Source organism: Suricata suricatta, chromosome 16 (genome assembly GCF_006229205.1).
Source record: "Suricata suricatta isolate VVHF042 chromosome 16, meerkat_22Aug2017_6uvM2_HiC, whole genome shotgun sequence".
Lineage (NCBI taxonomy): Eukaryota > Metazoa > Chordata > Mammalia > Carnivora > Herpestidae > Suricata > Suricata suricatta.
The window spans coordinates 13,592,573-13,611,748 of record NC_043715.1 but is presented as its reverse complement, the minus strand read 5'-3'; the positions used below and the strand labels follow the sequence as shown (position 1 = coordinate 13,611,748).

The window sequence follows — 19,176 nt, the reverse complement described above, 5'->3', positions numbered from 1 at the left end:
CACATCTTCTTGATCCACTCATCAGGTGATGGACATTTAGGCTCTTTCCATGATTTGGCTATTGTTGACAGTGCAGCTATGAACACTGGGGTCCATGTGCTCCTGTGCATCCGCACTTCTGTATCCTTTGGGTAAATCCCTAGCAGGGCTATTGCTGGGTCATAGGGGAGTTCTGTTGATAGTTTTTTGAGGAACCTCCACACTGTTTCCAGAGCAGCTGTACCAGTTTACATTTCCACCAACCGTGTAGGATGGTGCCCGTCTCTCCACACACTCACCATCATCTATAGTTTCTTGATTTATTCATTTTAGCCACTCTGACTGACGTGAGGTGATATCTCAGTGTGGTTTTGATTTGTGTTTCCCTGATGATGAGTGACGCTGAACATCATTTCATGTGCCTGTAGGCCATCTGGATGTCCTCTTTGGAGAAGTGTCTATTCATGTCCTCTGCCTATTTCTTCACTGGATTATTTGTTTTTTGGGTGTGGAGTTTGGTGAGTTCCTTGTAGATTTTGGACACTAGCCTGATATGCCACTTGCAACTATCTTTTCCCATTCTGTCAGTTGCCTGTTAGTTTTCTTGATTGTTTCCTTTTCAGTGCAGAAACTTTTTATTTTGATGAGGTCCCAAGAGTTCATTTTTGCTTTTGATTCCCTTGCCTTTGGGGATGTGTCGAGTAGGAAATTGCTGCAGTTGAGGCCAAGGAGGCTATTTCCTGCTTTCTCCTCTAGAGTTTTGATGAGAATTCCTGTTATTGTTCTTAAAAATTAAAAAAAAAACACCTTAGTTTGTGTTGTCTTTATTATCATATATGTATTGGTAACAACTATTTTATAGACTTAAAGCTAGAGCTATATACTATAAATTTTCTTTTCCATTGGCTTCCACATAGATGCCTTTTCAGACCAAGATGAAGGAAATGGAAATAGTTCTCATTTATCCTGGAGACTCGAGAAGATGAGAGGAGAAGTTGCAATCCCAAGAAACAAAATGACCTCAGGTAATGTGTAGTGAAATCAGTTCCTGCCCGAAAGGATATACAAGATTAATTAATGCTGGAGTGTGTCATCATAACATGTACCCAATTAATATTTGTTGCTTTGTGTTTTGTCTCATAGTTCTTAATTTTTAAAAAATTATTATTAGAGCATGAGTGGGGGAGAGGGGCAGAGGGAGAGAGAGAAAATCCTAAGCAGGCTCCACACTCAGCACAGAGCCCAATATGGGGCTCGAACCCATGACCCTGGGACCATGCCTTGAGCCAAAATAAAGTTGTTCAACCAACTGTGCCACCCAGGTGCCCCCTCCTTTAAAAAATTTTTTTTTATTTAAGAGAGCATGAGCAGGGAGAGGAGCAGAGGGAGGGAGAAAGAAAGAATTATCTGCCCTTACTGCAATCTTTGCTCTCATTTCAAATATGCTTATTTTCTTGATAGGCCTTTGGCCATCTTCTTTTAACATGTGCCCAAATAAAAGACAAGGTTTTCTCCCACAACACTTTTCTATCCAAAAAAGAGTCTTCTTAAAGTCATTGCGTAGTCTTTCAAATGAGAGAAGTGTTCTTTCTCATATTTTTTAATTTAGAAAAGTAAATACTATTTGGGTAAGATGCATTAGCCTGAAATGACCTCAGTCAGTAGCAGACGACTCGGGATGATCATAGAGAACACCGACCAAAGGAGTGGAAATGGGACGGACTCTAAGTGCGTCTAGTGATCAGTCTTAGGGGTGTGGCCTCCCAACTTCAAGTTCTAGATGTCTGTGTCAACAAGCCCTCCAAGTGTCCCTAAAAAGAGCAATGTAGACAGACTCCTGGGTGGCTCAGTTGGTTGAGCGTCCGACTTCCGGCTCAGGTCATGATCTCATGGTTCGTGGGTTGGAGCCTTGCATCAGGCTCTGTGCTGACAGCTCAGAGCCTGGAAACTGTCTTTGGATTCTGTGTCTCCCTCTCTCCAACCTTCCCTTGCTCATGCTGTCTCTGTCTCTCAAAAATAAATAAAACATTTTTTTAAAAAAGAGCAATTTAGAAATTGTTATTGTAGAGACCTGAATATTTATCTAAAGAACAAATAGAAAAATTCGCTTTTCCAAATGCTTTTTTTTCCTTAGTTTTTTAATTTTTTGTTTATTTTGAGAGAGACAAAGAATGTGAGCAGGGAAGGGATAGAGAGAGGGAGAGAGAATACCTAGCAGGCTCCACACTGTCAGGGCAGAGCCCAACATGGGGCTTAAACTCACAAACTGTGAGACCATGACCTGAGCCAAAGTCAGACGCTTAACCAACTGAGCCACCCAGGGACCCGCAAAGGCTTTGTAATTGTTTTTGTAAATGGGCTTGTGAGTTGGGGAAGAGTGTTTTGTGAATAGCATTAGATGAAAGTAAAGATGGTGTACTTTGGAAATGGTTAAATTCTGGCTAAAATCACCCTAATGATAATTAAAGCCCTGAAGATGAAGGTGCATTTGAAAAGTTTCAATAAAGCTGTGTTGTAAAATGTGAGTTTTGAGACAGCAGTGCTCCTAAATAAATACATTACTTTATGTAACATCTGATTTTTAATATACCTTTGTAGAGGAGCACTTGGCTGGCCCAGTTTGAAGAGCACATGACTCAATCTTAGGGTCATGAGTTCAAACCTCAGGTTAGTTTTAGAAATATTTTTTCATGAAATATAGAAATAAATATGCCTTTGTAGAATGAGTTACTAAGCTAAGTAACGAGACATTTGACTGTTTCACCTGTATCCTTAGAAATTATATAGTCATGTTTGCCCCAAAATAATTGTCTTTAAATCTTCTCATTGAGAAGGGAGGAAATTTGCCTTATCTGGGGAGTTGCCTTTTGTTTATGTATGTAAGGTCCTTTGAAAAACAAAGTTAAGTAATCTCTATACCCAACTTGGGCTCAAACTCACAACCCTCAGATCAAGAGTCACATGCCCTACCAGCTGCGCCAGCCAGACACCCCTCAGGGTCCTTTGAAATTTTTGTGTCACTTATTTTTTTTTTTTACATGTGTTCCTATTTCAGGTAAATGAGTTAATTATCTGACTCTGAGAATATTTTTATAGTAGAACTTATTGCATTTATTTTAATTACCTAGCATTTCTTGCCTTATTCTCTGCTTTCTGGTTCTAATGCTTCCTTGCGATTTTCTTCTGCCCTTCGTTGGAATTCTGCTCTTCAGTACTCTTTGTTTTAATTGTTTACCTTCAAGGAGTTTTTGTTTATTTTGTTTTCTTGAAAAACACATTCCTGCACCTGTGTTTTTCTAATTGCTGGGCTCAGGAATGGAAGTCTTTTTAGAAGCCCCTCATCTGGTTAAAGGAATGTAGCACATGGTAGGTTTTCCTTCCCCACCTGTTAGACCTTTCCCTCCTGAGTGAGTCACCGAGAGTGAAACCCACCGACACAAACGGAGATGGTGAATGGGTTTTATTTTAGTTTGGCCGAATGGCCCCTCCCAAGTGTTGGCAAGTCATCAGGAGAGAGCACCGCTGAGCAGGAGCTCAGGGTTTTTGGCAAGACAAAATAAGTCATCATTTAGTTAACAAATTATAGTGTACAGCATTCTATAGTGGTCAATCATATTTCAACACACGAACGTAAGATTTGGCAGAGACCTATCAATTTTAGAGTTCTTTGTCTTAGGAGAAATTTGAAGTGACCAATCATGGTCTGACCGGGAGGCGAAGCAGGTGCACGGAAGCGAGAACTTTGGGGTTAAAGTATTGGCTCTAGCAACAGTATCTTAGAAAACAAGTTAACCTTTAAGTTATAATTTAGCAGTTACATTTTAGGACTCCCAGAGCTCAATTTCCCAACCCTTGATTGTTCAAGCAGAAAAGAGTTGGAGAGTGAAACAATGGTTGGTATTTTTTCATTAGGGTCAGCTTGACCAGAGGAGGGTCTTACACACCCTCTCTTCCTAGATTTTGTTAGTATAGTTGGCAGGTTTTATTCAGGTTATTGTTATATTGGTCTTTTAAATATATATTATTTAAGAATATTTTTTAAGTAATCTCTACACCCAACCTGGGTCTGCAACTTACAACCCCAAGATCAAGCGTCATATTCTCTAGCATCTGAGCCAGCCACGCACCCCAAGAATATGTTTTAAAAACTTTTACCAAAGCAAGGTTTCCAACAATTTATAACATATCTATTTTAACTGGAAATCTTTATCTCCAATCATTTTATACCAAAAGTTTACCCATCTTGAAATCTTCATTTTGTATTATCTCTATTCTAGTTGTTTTCACAAGATCCACTAGTGGGGATATTTTGGGAACTCATGAATAGTCATAAAGGTCTTTTCTTGTTCCCTTCCCAATAAGCCATGTTTTGGCAGGATTTACAAGTTAAAACAAGGTGAGGTGCCATTACAGAAGTCAAAATGGTAGCTTGAACAAAGTGGAAGTCAATTTCTCTTTGTACTTACATAACAGTTTAAGTAAGCAGTCCAGGGCTGATAAGATGGCTCCGTAGTTTACAGGGCCCAAGTTCTTTCTGCCTTGTTCTGCTGTCAACTTGTAATTTGCATCTCATGGTCTATAAACGCTGTGTTACCTCTCTGCCTCCATGTTTACATTCTATCAAGTGGGAAGGAGAGAAGCAAAAGTGGGAAGCCTGATCATTTTCTGTAAGGGCACAGTTACTTCTCATATTGGCCAGGACCTGATCACATGGCCATGCTGCTGCAAGCAAGGAAGGCTGGGAAATGTAGTCCTTAGTGGAACTACCATGTTTTGTTGGAAGGAAGGCACAGTAGTGGAATAAGCAATAGTTTCTGCAATATCAGCCTTCCCCTCAAAACTGTGTAGATATTGTTCCCTTGTCTTTTGTCATTTAATGCTATAGTGGAAAAGACTATAGTTAGCTATTTTTTTTTAATAATAGGTAGCCTTTTTTCCTCTATCAGATTGTAAAATTTTCTAATCTTTGTAATACAGAAATTCTCTTAGCGTGTATCTAGGACACTTTTTACTGACTTTGCCTAGAATGTAATGTTCTATATACACATTTTTCTTGGTTCATGAAAATTTTATTCTCTACCTGTCTGTCACTTCTGTTTCATGAGTTATGATTTTGTCCTTAAGAAATACCAATTATCTGGACACCAGGGTGGCTTAGTCAGTTGGGCATCTGACTCTTGATTTCAGATCAGGTCATGATCCCAGGTTCATGGGATCAATCCCTGCCTCAGGCTCCACAGTGAGCCTGGAAACTGCTTAAGATTCTGTCTCTCAGGGTGCCTGGGTAGCTCATTCAGTTTTTGGGGTTTTTTGTTTGTTTGTTTCTTTTTTGTTTTTTTTAGAGACAGAGAGAGGCAGCGCGAGCAGGGGAGGGTCAGAGAGAAAGAGAAACAGAATCTGAAACAGGCTCCGGGCTCAGCTAGCTGTCAGCACAGAGCCCGACGCAGGGCTCGAACCCACGAACCATGAGATCATGACCTGAGCCGAAGTCAGACGCTTAACCAACTGAGCCACCCAGGCGCCCCTCATTCAGTTTTAAAGCATCTGACTTCAACTCACAATTTGTGGGTTTGAGCCCCACATACTGTACTGACAGTGTGGAGCCTGCTTGGGATTTTTTTCTCTCCCTTTTTCTCTTCCCCTATCCCCCCTCCCCAATAAATAAATAAACTTAAAAAAAAAATCTCTATTTCCCTCTGCCCCTCCCCTGCATGCATGTGCACATTCTCTCTCTCCTAAAAAAAAAAAAAAACCCCACCATTATCTGTGTGCTAAACTGCAGGTTCCTGTCCTCCATATCTCTCCTGTCATTCTTTTAAATGAAAAGAACGGTTTTATATGTATCACTCTGTTGCTTTCTGAGTGAATGCCTCACTTTTATCTGCCATCTCACTGATTTGATTTTTCCACATCAGTTCTGTATTACCTCCAGTGGGGATTTTTAATTTTTATATAGCATTTTAGCTCTTTAAAAATCCCCCAGTATTTTTATTTCTCCTTTAATTTATCTCATTGTTGTGCATTTCAGCTTCAGTTGGTTTATCTTTAAGACTTCTGCGTATATTAAGGGTGTTAAACAGCTTTATGAAATATTTTTCTGGATTTTGCTGTTGGTAATTTTCAGAGGTATATGTTCCTCTGAATCCTCTGGATTTGATTCCCAAGGTCCAGGGTGACATTCCTGGACTTCTTTTTGTTGGTTTTTAAAAAAAGTTTTTTAATATTATTTTTGAGAGAGTGGGAGGAGCAGAGAGAGGGGGACAGAAGATCTGAAGCAGGCTCTTTGAAGACTGCAACAAGTGTCTGATGTGGGGCTTGAACTCACAAACCATGAGACCATGACCTGAGCCGAAGTTGCACACTCAACCAACTGAGCCACTGAGATGCCCTGGTTTTTTTACTCTTTTAAGGCAAGGTCTCTCCAAACACAGTGTGTCCATAGATCCAGAAACTGGATCACCCTTGGTTCAGCAGCTTATTGACTCACCTAGTGGTTATAACCCCTTTCAGATCTCCAGCTGAAATACAGGATCAGGAGCACCAGGGTGGCGCAGTCGGTTGGCATCTGACTTTGGCTCAGGTCATGATCTCGCGGTTCATGGGTTCAAGCCCCACGTCGTGCTCTGTGCTGACAGCTCAGAGCCTGGAGCCTGTCTTCGGATTCTATGTCTCTCTCTCTCTCTAACCCTCCGCTGCTCATGTTGTCTGTCTGTCTGTCTGTCTCTCTTTCTCTCTCAAAAATAAAACATTTAAAAAAAAATGGAGTACAGGATCAGTTCCCTCTTCCCCGTGAGCTGTTGAACTAATGACCTAATCCAAGGTGACGTTATTCTCAACCATACATACGTTGCTTGAATTTTCACATCATTAGATATTACTACACTCATTCTTAAGAGAACTAGGAGTTTAAGTCATTTGCCTAAGGTGTCATAGTTCTAGTAAAAGGCAGACCAGTTCAGGAGCTTGGGTCTTTTGCCTCAGAATCCAGTTTCTAATTAAAAAAATTTTGTTAATGTTTGTTTATTTTTGAGAGAGACAGAGTGCTAGCCAGGGAGCAGCAGAGAGGGAGACAGAATCCGAAGGAGGCTCCAGGCTCTGAATTGTCAACACAGAGCCCGATGCAGCATTTGAACCCACGAGACATGAGATCACGATCTGAGTCGAAGTCGGACGCCCAACTGACTGAGCCACCCAGGTGCCCCTCTATTTTTTTTTTTTAAGTTTATTTCTTTACTTAGAGAAAAGGAGAGAGAGCGAGGGAGAGAGAATCCCAAGTAGGGCTCTTTGCTGTTAGCGCAGAGCCTGACGTGGAGCTCGAACCCACAAACTGTGAGATGATGATCTGAGCTGAAGCCAGGAGTCTGATGCTGGCCCCTCAGAATCCGGTTTCTTTCCTCTGCTCTCCATCCTGCATTCCTTGATAGAAAAACATGGCAGCTAACATTTCAGAACAGTGTCCTCCCCCAGCAGTAGTGGCTACATGCTAAATGTACCAGACCTATCAGCAACAGAGTGAATGTTTCAAAAAGAGACCGAGAGGACAAGGTGGGCTTGCTATAGCCAGATAAGTAGTAAGGGGTCTAGACACACATGCCTTGAAAGAAATCAACCTAAATTAATAGCAAATAGCCATGTGGGTTATTTTAATGTTTATTTATTTTTGAGAGAGAGAGCGTGTGCGCACTAAAGCAGGGGAAAAGCGGAGAGAGAGGGAGACACAGAATCCAAAGCAAGCTCCAGGCTGTCAGCACAGAGCCTGACGCAGGGCTTGAACTCACGAGCCTCGAGATCATGACCTGAGCTGAAGTCTGAGGCTTAACGGACTGAGCCCCCAGGCGCCCCTCAAATAGCCATGTTAACACACTGATAGTGCCTTCAGATCATGGTTTTCTTACTGGGAAATGTGGAAAGGGTATGAAAGCAATAATGGTGATCTGGTGAAATGTTGTAAATGATCATTTTCTGGAAAAATCAGACTACAGCCTGAACCTGGCCAATCTCATCTACGAGTACTGTAAGGAAAGAAAGTATGAAAGAAAGAGAGGGAGGAAGGAGGAGAGATCAGGAAAATGCTCTGATTTATTAATAAAGAGCCCCTCCTTTTGCTACAATTACGAAGCAGATATTTCTGCAGTAATGTTTATATCCTGGCAACTTCACGATTGCTCTGATCTAATGTTCTTATACGGAGAGCCCTTGGAGAATAAGCAGAGAGGAGACATTAGTGATCTGTGAGGCCTCAGCTCTGGAACCCCAGCTTGTCTACAGAATTAGCAGCAGTGGGAAACGATCAGTTTGCTCTCGATATGAAATGATTTACACTGCTTTTCACCCAGAATGAAGCACCCTTAAGTAAAATAGAAATACTTCTGTCCTAGACTTTTACTTGGACTTAGTCTGCTTTCTTCTTTCTGCAGCGGCTGCTCACCCTGCCAGCGCGTGTCCACACCCGGCTCGTGCTGGTCTTGTAAGTCCTGCCCTGACAGCACCCGCCTGGGATTCTCGGTCACCCCTGGCGGGGCCTGCCGAAGGGCCGCCCCGTCTCAGCCAGGGCTCTGTATGGAGTTTTCCCATACGGACAGTCCTCACATTCAGGAAAGAACCGCGTTTAATGGTTTTAATGTCTATGTCTAATGCTTTAAATGTCTAAAAATGACATTTTTAAAGCCTAGCTCTGGCTTTCTTGTTGTTACAATTATCACTTGTTGGCAGGTTGTTTATGCCTGCTTCATTCCAAAAAGGACTTGTGGCATCTTACAAAAGGACAGTGCAATGGCATAAAATTCAAATTTCTTTGAAAAAAGGAAAAAAATCTGAGTGAAAGGGAAATAAAAGTAGAAAGTCTGCATAATCTATAAAATTTCACATTCAAAGAAATATCTCCACCTTCTTGCCTTTGTGTCCTACATAGAAACCTTTCAGTGGATGTCTAAATATAGATTTACTTTCATTTGACCCACTGCCAAAAATAAGCATTTCTAGCAGTGTGAAAGAGAACGGGTATGAAGTAAAAATCCCTAAGTCAGTATTTTCCAAGCGATGTTCTATAGCATAGCAACCAACATTGCCTAAAATGTTTCCAGAAAGAAAGAAAACAAATTTTTTTACTGCAGGACTTCTCAGAGCCTTCCATGTGGCCAAACCTAACCACTTCTGACCAGCTTCACTGTTACCTCGCCGTAGTCAAAGCCACCAGCATCTTCCGGGCTGCGCTTTGCATCCCCATCCTGCTTGTGTCCCTGCTTCTACCCTTGGCCCTTTCCTGTCCGTTCCTAGCACAGCGGTCAGAGGAGCGATGCTTGACCACCCACGTCAGCTCAGCTCGTGCGACTGCTCCTCAATGGCCCTGCGGTGCTGGAAACACTGCCTTCATCTTCAGGGGGTAAGATGAGCGCCGTTCCATCAGCACTTCCTGGAGTCACCGGGCAGGTCCTGTCTGACACCTCGGCGCCCAGCAGCCAGCCTGCATTGGAAACACAGGCTGGGAAAGCTCCGGTGGGGATGACCTCAACCCCCTAAGAGGACTCCCACCCTGAGGTCTTCACCTCTCACCTGCAAATACCATTTCCGGCGGCGATGCCGAGGTAAATACGGGAAACCGGCCGCCCTGGGTCCCTGTGCGGCGCTGCAGAAGCACTCCTGGTCCTCTGTGCTGGCGATGTTGCGGGAGCTCATGCGAGGAAGGGGCCTAATTCACCCCTCACCTCCGAGCAGACTCGACCTAAGAGTGCCTGACGGATGGGCGTGTCCCGATCAGAAGCAAGCGCTAAACAAGTCCATGGGGTCCCCCGAGGGGGTTTTATACCCACTTCAATATTAAATGCCTTATTTTTGTTTAATGCAATTACATTTAATGCTTCAGATGGGGCGGAAGCTTTGCCCACCTGCCACGGTTTTCTGGCAGCGGCACAGCCTTCTGGACTGTTCTTCCTACTCACCACCTCAGTGTTCCTTTTCTCTTAGTTCCCTTTTTCCCCACAAACAAACAAACAAAAAGCAAAGCCACTTTGATAATGTTGACTGAAGAAAATCATCCTGCCTCTCTCTCTTTATTTTTTTAATTTTTTTTAATGTTTTTTATTTATTTTTGAGACAGAAAGAGACAGAGCATGAGCAGGGGACAGGCAGAGAGAGAGGGAGACACAGAACCAGAAGCAGGCTCCAGGCTCTGAGCTGTCAGCACTGAGCCTGACGCGGGGCTCGAATCCACAAATGTGAGATCATGACCTGAGCCGAAGTCAGAGGCTTAACCCACTGAGCCACCCGGGCGCCCCTCTCTCTTTTTTAAACACAAGCCCTACTTACATGCCAGCTAACATGTCCTTGCTAAAAGGTAATCCTGTTTATGCTGGCTCTGCCTTCAGGGGTGCTAGAAACTACGTGTTCGCTACTGTTTCAGTTAGTGCTGTGTCTCCTGGCGGAAAAACAGATCTACAGTGGCTGTAACAAAAGGTGCTTTGTTTTCCTTAAATAAAGAGAAGTCTGAAGTGTAGTATACCCAAAAGGGCCCACAGATAAATTATTAGAAATATTAGAGCATATCAGATCAATAGACAAAAGCTGATTGTACTTTTACGTATCAGCAGCAGTTAGAAAATAAGATTAAAAAAAAAAAAAGATGGACAAAGCTTATATGGAGACAACCAGAAAACTGTATTAAGCTATTGAAGAAAGGTGAAGACAATGGTGAGATCCACCATGATTCAGCCCAGGTTCACACTGCTCTAAAACATCAGGTAAGATGCCCTCAGTGTCCTGGCTGCTAGAAAACGTGGAAAACGTGCAGTTGCATGGCAGCTAGGTGTCACTCATACCTTTATTCCTGCTTATTTACACCTGGGTCCCAAAATACAAAACCAAAACTGGGTGGTGCTCAATTCTAAGATCATTCTGTAACTGATCCAACCCTCTACCAACCCTGTGGATTAGAAATAACCCTATTAACTAATATGACCCACAAGGGCCAGATCCTAACTGACTTTACTGCTCTTACTCCTGAGCCTAGCAGCACCCAGTAGGCACTTTATAATGAGGGGTGCCTGGGTGGCTCAGTCGGCTAAGTGGCCAACTTCAACTTAGTTTATGATCTCATGGTTCATGAGTTACAGCCACATGTCAAGCTCTGTGCTGACAGCGCAGAGCCTGGACCCTGCTTCAGATTCTGTCTCCTTCCCTCTCTCTGCCCCCACCCCCACCCTGCTTGTGCTCTGTCTCTGTCTCAAAAATAAATAAGCCACTTTTTAAAAACGTATTGAATACATGACTGAACTAAGCTGCAGTGGGCTGTTCTCTAGAAGCTGCACCAAGTAGTTAGTGTAAACAGATTATTTCAGGGCTGGACTTAAATCTCAAAAGCAGTGGCCTCCTAAAGTTTTAGGGCCACGTCCAGAGTTCTGGGTTTGTTTTCTGAGTTTATGGCCTCCCACCTCCTGCCATGTGGAATTTCAAGTACCCGTACTTCCCTCTATAACATGAACTCTTGAATCAAGAAACAGGAACCCGCGGGAAACCCGAGGAAATAAGCATACTTCTCAATAGAAAAGTTTGTTTTTATTGTTTTGATTTCCAGGTGTCCGCCACTTTGATCACGGCCATGAGATTCAAACTCCTCTCCTAAATCTTGTTCCCAGACCCGTCTGTCCCTGTATCTATCATTGTACGACTTGGTATCCCTTTCTTCTATTGCATGGAAGACGGATTAGCAGAAAAGCTTCTGAAAGAAGTAACTTTTAGGGGCAGCATGTGATTCGTTGAGCTTGTAATGTTATCAGAGGCCAATTATTGTTCAAACAAGGTCTGAAACTACTAACGTGAAGCCATTTACTGGAAATAATTTTGACAAAATCCCTCATTCTGAACAGGTCACACAGGAGCCGGCCGGAAGCTTGAATGAAGCGATCCAGTTTGCAAACTCCTGAGAGCTCGTGAGGTGCTCCGGAAACAGCCTTCATCCCAGAGTCCTCTAAGTCCTCTCAGGTGAGCAAGACGGTGACCCGGAGGAAGCGACGTATGAGAAAGGGGAAAGTGAAACAGACAAAACGTGTATAAAAAAGAAAATACATAATCAGATTGTGCCCCGTGCAGAATTCAGCCTTGCGAGCCGTTTTGTGGAGGCCCATTTAACACTCATTCAGGGTATTTGTACCTTTAAGTCTGAAGATCACAAATAAATTGATCAGTAATGACCTTCTTTTGCTCATTTATCAGGTTACTGTCTTTCTGATGCATTTGTTAGACGTGAAGGGAGACAGAAACTGACCTGCTCCTTGCCCGAAATAGAGCGGTTCAGCTCTGAAGCAGACACGGCCCTCCGTGCCCCGCGGCCAAGTTATTCCCAGTGACTCTTCAGGCCTCTCTCTGCTCCCGACCCATAAATAGATTAAGGCAATGAAATTCATGCGAATTTTTGTTTCTTTTTCTTTTCCATGTCCTGTATTTTCAGCTCTCTGTGATAAGCATATAAAGACAATCTGTGCGGGTTTGTTTGGGCTGGTTTATGTTTCATTACGGAATTAAAGCGTGCTTGTTATCTAAAAATCTGAATTAGAGCATGCGACATTATAAGTAATAGCCCTCGCTATCTCTGTCCTTCTCGCTCATCCATTCTCTAGATGTCATCAGTATTATTGGATTATTAGTTTGCTGTGCAGAACCTGCCAGATTTTTTTCTATGTTTAAACCGGTTTGTTGTTTCAACAAAAATGACATTAAAGTATTCAGATTTTTCAGCCCCCTCCGTTTTTTTTTTTTTAATATTTCTAATGTTTATTTAGTTTGAAGAAAGAGAGAGCAGGAGAGGGGCACGGATGATCCAAAGTGGGCTCTGCGCTGGCAGCAGAGAGCCCAATGTTGGTCCCAAACTCACGAACCGTAAGATGGTGACCTGCGCCGCAGCCGGAGGCTCACTGAGCCACCCAGGCGCCCCGGCCCCCTGGATGTTTTCACTTAATGCTGTGTCGTGGATATCTGTCTTTTCAGTACACATAAATGAGGCAGTTTTTCTTAATGTGCATTTGGACGTGTTTTGTTTGTCTCCTCTGACAAGTAGCATATCTGTGCACATGCATGTACCCACATCACTAGGTACTTATGCAGATGTTTCCGTGGAACAGAGTGCCAGGGATAGAATCGAGGGGCTTTTAAGTTTTCAGTAGATGACAAAACTGTCTCTTAAAAGACACTTTTACATCCCTACCAACTGTTGCCCCACACTTCTAATTCCAAAGGCAAGCAAAGAAAGAAAAGGAGGGAACATTTTATTGATTACTAAGGAGGTTGGACGTCATCTTATATATTGATTGACGATGTGTATTTCTCCCCTCAGGGGCTTCTTCATGTCCTTTGTCCATTTCCCCCACAATGAGTTGTCATTTTATCTATGTGCCTGTAAGAGAGCTTTATTAGTTATTGATGTTGACCTCTTGTTATAGATATTTTGTGCCTATGTTTTTTAACTTCGTATATTGCTTCTCTTTTTCAATGCAGAAGTTTTTAATAAATGTAACTTTGAAAACAAAACTAGGGGCGCCTGGGTGGCTCAGTCAGTTAAGCGTCTGGCTTCAGCTCAGGTCATGATCTCACCGTTCGTGGGTTCGAGCTCTGCATCAGGCTCTGTGCCAACAGCTAGCTCGGAGCCTGGAGCCTGCTTCCAATTCTGTGTCTCCCTGTCCCTCTGACCCTTCCCTGCTCCTGCTGTCTCTCTCTCTCTCAAAAATAAATAAGAACATTAAAAATAAAATGCTATCTTTTAAAAAAATGAAAACAAAAATAACATTTCAAAACAAAAATAGTAGGACCCACAGTGGATATTCTGTCAGTTTGCTTAGCCTTCTCACTTGTTTTACATGAGAACCGCCTGCAGAAAGGAGAATTGGGGTTTTCGGTTTCATTTAGAACTTCTCTTGATCTCTATTTTAAGTCAGTCTTTAGTGCTTTTTTGAGTTTCAAAGGATCGTACTTGGTGTTTAAGCCAGTACTGCCCTTTGCCTTTTTTGAGCTTAGTTTTGTTAATTAGGTATTTGATCTACTTACCGCTTCAGGAGGTTTCTGTGAGTTCTTTAAAATAACTTGAAATACAGGAGTGCCTGGATAAGCATCCAACTTCAGCTTAGGTCGTGATCTCATGGTTCGTGAGTTCAAGCCCCACATTGGGCTCTTTGCTGTCAGGACATGGAGCCTGCTTCATATCTTCTGACCCACATTTCTCTGTCCCTCCCCCGCTCATGTGTGTGTGTGTGTGTGTGTGTGTGTGTGTGTGTGCGTGTGCACGTGCACATGCACATTCTTGCTCTCAGGGCCGCCTCTGTAGTTCAGTCAGTTGGGCCTCCAACCTCGGCTCAGGTCATGATCTCACGGTTCATGAGTTTGAGCCCCGCATCCAGCTCTGTGCTGACAGCTCAGAGCCTGGAGCCTGCTTCAGATTCTGTGTCTCCCTCTCCCTCTCCCTCTCCCTCTCCCTCTCTGTCTGTCTGTCTCTCTCTCTCTCTCTCTCTCTCTGCCCTTTCCCCACTTGCACTCAGTTTCTCTCAAAAAAAAAAGATTAAATATTAATTTTTAAAAAGAAAAACATGAAATACAAGTCCTTCTTACAGGTAAGGTGTAATATATTTTCTTTTTCTGTCAAGTTATAATATTGATTTTTTTATGTATTTCTTTTTTTTCCTTTTCCTTTTTATTAGAGTGTGAGGAGGGGAGAAGAGTCAAGGGAGAGGAAGAATCTTGAGCGGGCTTCACATTAGGCCACACGCTCCTATAATACTGCTTTTCATAAAAATGCATTTGAGGGGCACCTGGGGGGCTCATTGGGTTAAGCACGTGACTCTTGATTTCGCCTCAGGTTATGATCTCAGGGTTCATTAGATGGAGCCCGGCCTCAGGCTCCATGCTGCTGGCTCAGAGCCTGCTTAGGATTCCCTCTGTCCCTCTCCACCCTCCCCCAAAATAAATAAATTATTTTTTAAAATGCATTGAAATGCATAAAGAACATCGAACTCCTTATAAGAAGATCACAAGTAAATTTTTTTTTTTAACATTTATTCATTATTGAAAGACAGAGAAAGTGCTGGAGAAGGGCAGAGAGGGAGACACAGAATCTGAAGCAAGGTCCTGGCTCTGAGCTGTCAGCACAGAGTCCAACGCGGGGCTTGAACTCACGAACTGCGAGATCATGCCCTGAGCAGAAGTTGATTGCTTAACCGACTGAGCCACCCAGGCGCCCCAAAAGCAAGTAAATTTAAAACAGTCAGAACTAGCTCAGGGCTGTGTGTTTGCTTCCTCAGCCCCCAGGTGAGTGTCATGAGTCCTGTTTACCCGAGTGAGCAGTCCCCAGAGAGCACGTTGCTGAGCCGCAGCCGGCTGGGCTTCAGAGCGCCCCCTGCTGTCGCCTCTCCCACTCCCTCCGCACGGGCCCATGATGGAAGCCGGTAGAGCGAGTCCGCAGAGGTCCAAGCATGACATTGAGCAGGTAAGTACAGTATCCGCTGCTGCAGAACTCAGCTCGGAAACTTTTTAAAGCTTGGCAGATTCACATATCACACAGCCCCTCCCTAGGTCACTAATGACTTCCGGCCGGCAGCGCCACTGAAGAGACCGCTGTCAGGCCTGCTCTGGGTCTTCCTCGCTGCCTCATCCTTGAGCCAAGCCCCCCTAGCGCTATAATCCAGTGAAAAGATCTCAGTACGATGTTTGGCATATAGTAGACACTCAGTAAATTAAAGTTGCACTTTTATATTCGTTTGAGAAGATGTTCAGCATCGGTAGTCTATGTAAATGTGAATCACACCCCAATGAAATGCCACTTTGTACCCGGAAAGACAGACAGTAGCAAGCGTTGGCAAGGAAGCAGACAAACTTGAGCCCTCATACATGATTCGATTGTGAAATGATATAGTCACTTTGGGACAGTTTGACAGTTCCTCAAAAGGTTAAAAACGGAACTTACCGTGTGAGCTAACGATCCCACCCCCTGGAACAGGCTCACATACAGGCACACGGAAACCTGCACACTCGTGTGCAAATAGTCAAACAGCCGGAAAGTGGAAACAACACAAATGTCCACCATCTGACCCGTGGATAAATAAAATGTGGTATACCTGTTGGGTTAGCAACAAAAAGGAAGGGAGTACTACAACGAGGGTGAACCTTGAAAACGTTACACTAAGTGAAAGAAGCCAGACACAAAAGAGCACACATCCTGGTTCCATTTTATGAAATGTCCACAAGAGACAAATATCTAGATGCAGAATGTAGATTAGTGGTTGTCTGGGGCTCGAGGGGCACGGGGACAGGGGACTGGACAGTGACAAATGGCTGCCGGGTACTGGGTTTATTTCAGGGAGATGAAAATGATCTAAAATTAGATCATGGTGATAGTTGCTCTGTGAATACTAGAAAAACATTGAATTGTATACTCTAAGTGGGTGATTTGTACGTGTTAACTTCTTTCTTTCTTTCTTTCTTTTTTTTTTTTTTTTTTTACTGTTTTTATTTATTTGAGAGAGAAAGACAGCACGAGCAGGGGAATGTTTAGAGAGAGAGGGAGACACAGAATCTGAAGACAGGCTCCAGGCTCTGAGCTAGCTGTCAGCACAGATCCTGATGCGGGGCTTGAACCCACGAACCATGAGATCATGACCTGAGCTGAAGCCGGATGCTCAACCGACTGAGCCACCCAGGTGCCCCTGTATGTGTGAATTTCATTGTAATAAAACTGTTTTAAAAACCTCTCATAAGTAGGTCAAAGACAGGGGTGCCTAGCTGGCTTAGTCAGTAGAGCATGCAACTCTTGATCTCTAGGACATGAGTACAAACCCCATGCTGGGTGTTGAAATTACTAAAAATAAAAGTTTTAAAAAATTTCTTAAGTCTAGAGCAGCTTTTTTTTTAATTTTTTTTTAATGTTTTATTTTTTTTTGATACAGAGAGACACAGAACATGAGAGGGGGAGGGGCAGAGAGAGAAGGAGACACAGAACCAGAAGCAGGCTCCAGGCTCTGAGCTAGCTGTCAGCACAGAACCTGACACGGGACTCGAACCCACGAAAGTGAGATCTGACCTGAGCCGAAGTCAGAGGCTTAACTGACTGAGCCACCCAGGCGCCCCTAGGGAAGCTTATATCATGAGACAAATATTTTCTTGGATAACCCGCTTAGTTGGTACAAAGGATGGTGAGTCTTTAGCCAGACTACAAGTACTTTCTTTGGGTCCTTTGCAAAGAATGTCATCTTTCAGTATGTCACTGTCAAGATCTTTGGCCTCTCCCAGCCCCTCCAAAACCATTATCCGCAAAGGCCACACAGGTCACATGATATTTCGTTCTAAATGCAGGTAGAAAAATATGCTGGAAATGGCCAGGCTGGCCCTTGGGAAGACCAGGAAACATTTCTACAGCAGAACCATTTTTCTGAGTCTTCAGTGACTTTGACCTCTATCGTTGCTTCTCTGATGCTGAGCAGGTAACAGAGGAAGAGGAGGGGGTAGTTTGTTTTTGGTTTCTGATCTTTAGAAAACACACAGAATTTGATTTCCATTTAATTTATCCTTCATTAGCCAAAACGTGTCAACCTGGCCCCTGAGCTCCTGTACTCTTGGGACTCCAGCACCTGTGAGGTTAGGCTTCCCCTCAGCCTTGGCTCTGGAGGAGCTCTTCAACAGACACCCGGGTTTTGGGGGTTTTTTTTGTTTTGTTTTTAATTTTTTTATTCTTTCTTTATTTTTGAGAGTTAGACAGAGTGTGAGCCGGGGCAGGACAGAGAGAAGGGGAGAGACTGAATCCAAAGCAGGCTGTAGGCTCTGAGCTGTCAGCACAGAGCCCCATGCGGGGCTTGAACTCACAAACTGTGAGTTCATGACCTGAGCCGAAGTTGGACACTTAACCGACTGAGCCACCCGGGTGCCGTGACACCCAGGTTTAATGTTCATGTGAGTTTGAAATTGATTCTGACCCAAAGGGAGTTGAGATTGATGGCGGCAGGCGTTTACATACACCATGAAAGGGCTGCCCCGTGAAACGCAGCTGGCCAGACCGAACAAAAGAAGGCTGGGTGCCATGGATTTCTGTTTTACAGTGGCAGGAATGGAGACCTCTTAAAAATGATCCACCATAGGGGCGCCTGGGTGGCTCAGTCACTTAAGCATCCAACTCTTGGATTTGGCTCAGGTCATAATCTCATGGTTCGTCAGATCAAGCCCCACGTTGGGCTTTGCACTACAGAGCCTGCTTGGGATTCTCTCCCTCTCCCTCTGTACCTCTGCTGCTCATGTGCGTGTGTGTGCTCGCTCTTTCTCTCTCAAAAATAAATAAATGAACATTTAAAAAAATGATCCAATGGAAGCATTAAACATACTTCTGAATTTACCTAAGTTTCTGTGTTATGGTTTAAATTAATCTCAACTCTTGACTATTTATATATAAAGGTAGGAATAAGTATTGATTCACTATACCAACTTATCCATATCAGTATATATTGTATTTCTTTTTGAAGTTACCTAACAAACAAGAGCAAGATTGCTGTCTTATCCTAGAGAGCAGAATACTTCCTTCCTAGTAATAATGAATCCTCCAGGTATAAAAATGTGGAAAAAAAAAAAAAACCTCTAAGGGTCACAAGTAAATGGCTCATCTTTAATTAATTATTCCTCATATGATGTTATAATGAGAAATATTATTTCATTTGAGATACTAGCGAGGGGGAAAATGCCAACATTTACTTTAAGTTTTGATATCTGACACATTTTTACCTATCAGGGTGTTAGGTAATAGACATCAGCGATTGATGAAACAAATTTTCTTGTCTCTAGGTAACAGGACTAGCTTCACGCCATTCAGGGATGTTGATGACAGAGACATTGCTGGTAGCACTGGAGGTGTACTGCTAAACTCTAATCATAAACTGTCCCAAGTCCCTGATTTAGTGGAAGATGTTGAGGTATGACTTGATTATAAAGGAATGAAATAGAAGGGAATAGGAATTCTTGGAGAATAAGAGGAAGAAGGTCATTTTAGATTCATGGCAATGTCATTATTTTATTATTCACATCTTCACTTGGGAACTTTTACAAGAACTGCCTTACCCTTAAGAGGAGTTGTAGGTCTGAGATGATACACTCTCCCTTCCTCCCTACAGATATTCAGGGAGGAAGACCTAGGAAGTTACATTCCGTTATCACTAGAAAGGAGACTGGAAGGCATCAGCGGAT

At 43.1% G+C, this 19,176-nt stretch overlaps 2 protein-coding genes across 2 annotated transcripts in view; one reads left to right on the top strand and one right to left on the bottom strand.

Annotated features, from left to right (window-relative positions):
• Nucleotides 1-4,631, bottom strand: part of DHODH (dihydroorotate dehydrogenase (quinone)) — a 32,308-nt gene extending 27,677 nt beyond the window's left edge. The window contains exon 1 of the mRNA XM_029925545.1: nt 4,446-4,631. The gene's annotated coding sequence lies outside the window, so the exon portion shown is untranslated. The remainder of the gene's footprint in view (nt 1-4,445) is intronic.
• Nucleotides 1-19,176, top strand: part of PKD1L3 (polycystin 1 like 3, transient receptor potential channel interacting) — a 55,911-nt gene that overhangs the window by 4,869 nt on the left and 31,866 nt on the right. The window contains 10 exon segments of the mRNA XM_029924227.1: nt 877-1,004; nt 6,490-6,533; nt 8,397-8,446; nt 9,256-9,361; nt 9,500-9,775; nt 17,309-17,348; nt 17,351-17,432; nt 17,527-17,648; nt 17,932-17,950; nt 18,791-18,905. Coding sequence (XP_029780087.1) covers nt 877-1,004; nt 6,490-6,533; nt 8,397-8,446; nt 9,256-9,361; nt 9,500-9,775; nt 17,309-17,348; nt 17,351-17,432; nt 17,527-17,648; nt 17,932-17,950; nt 18,791-18,905 — 982 coding nt within the window.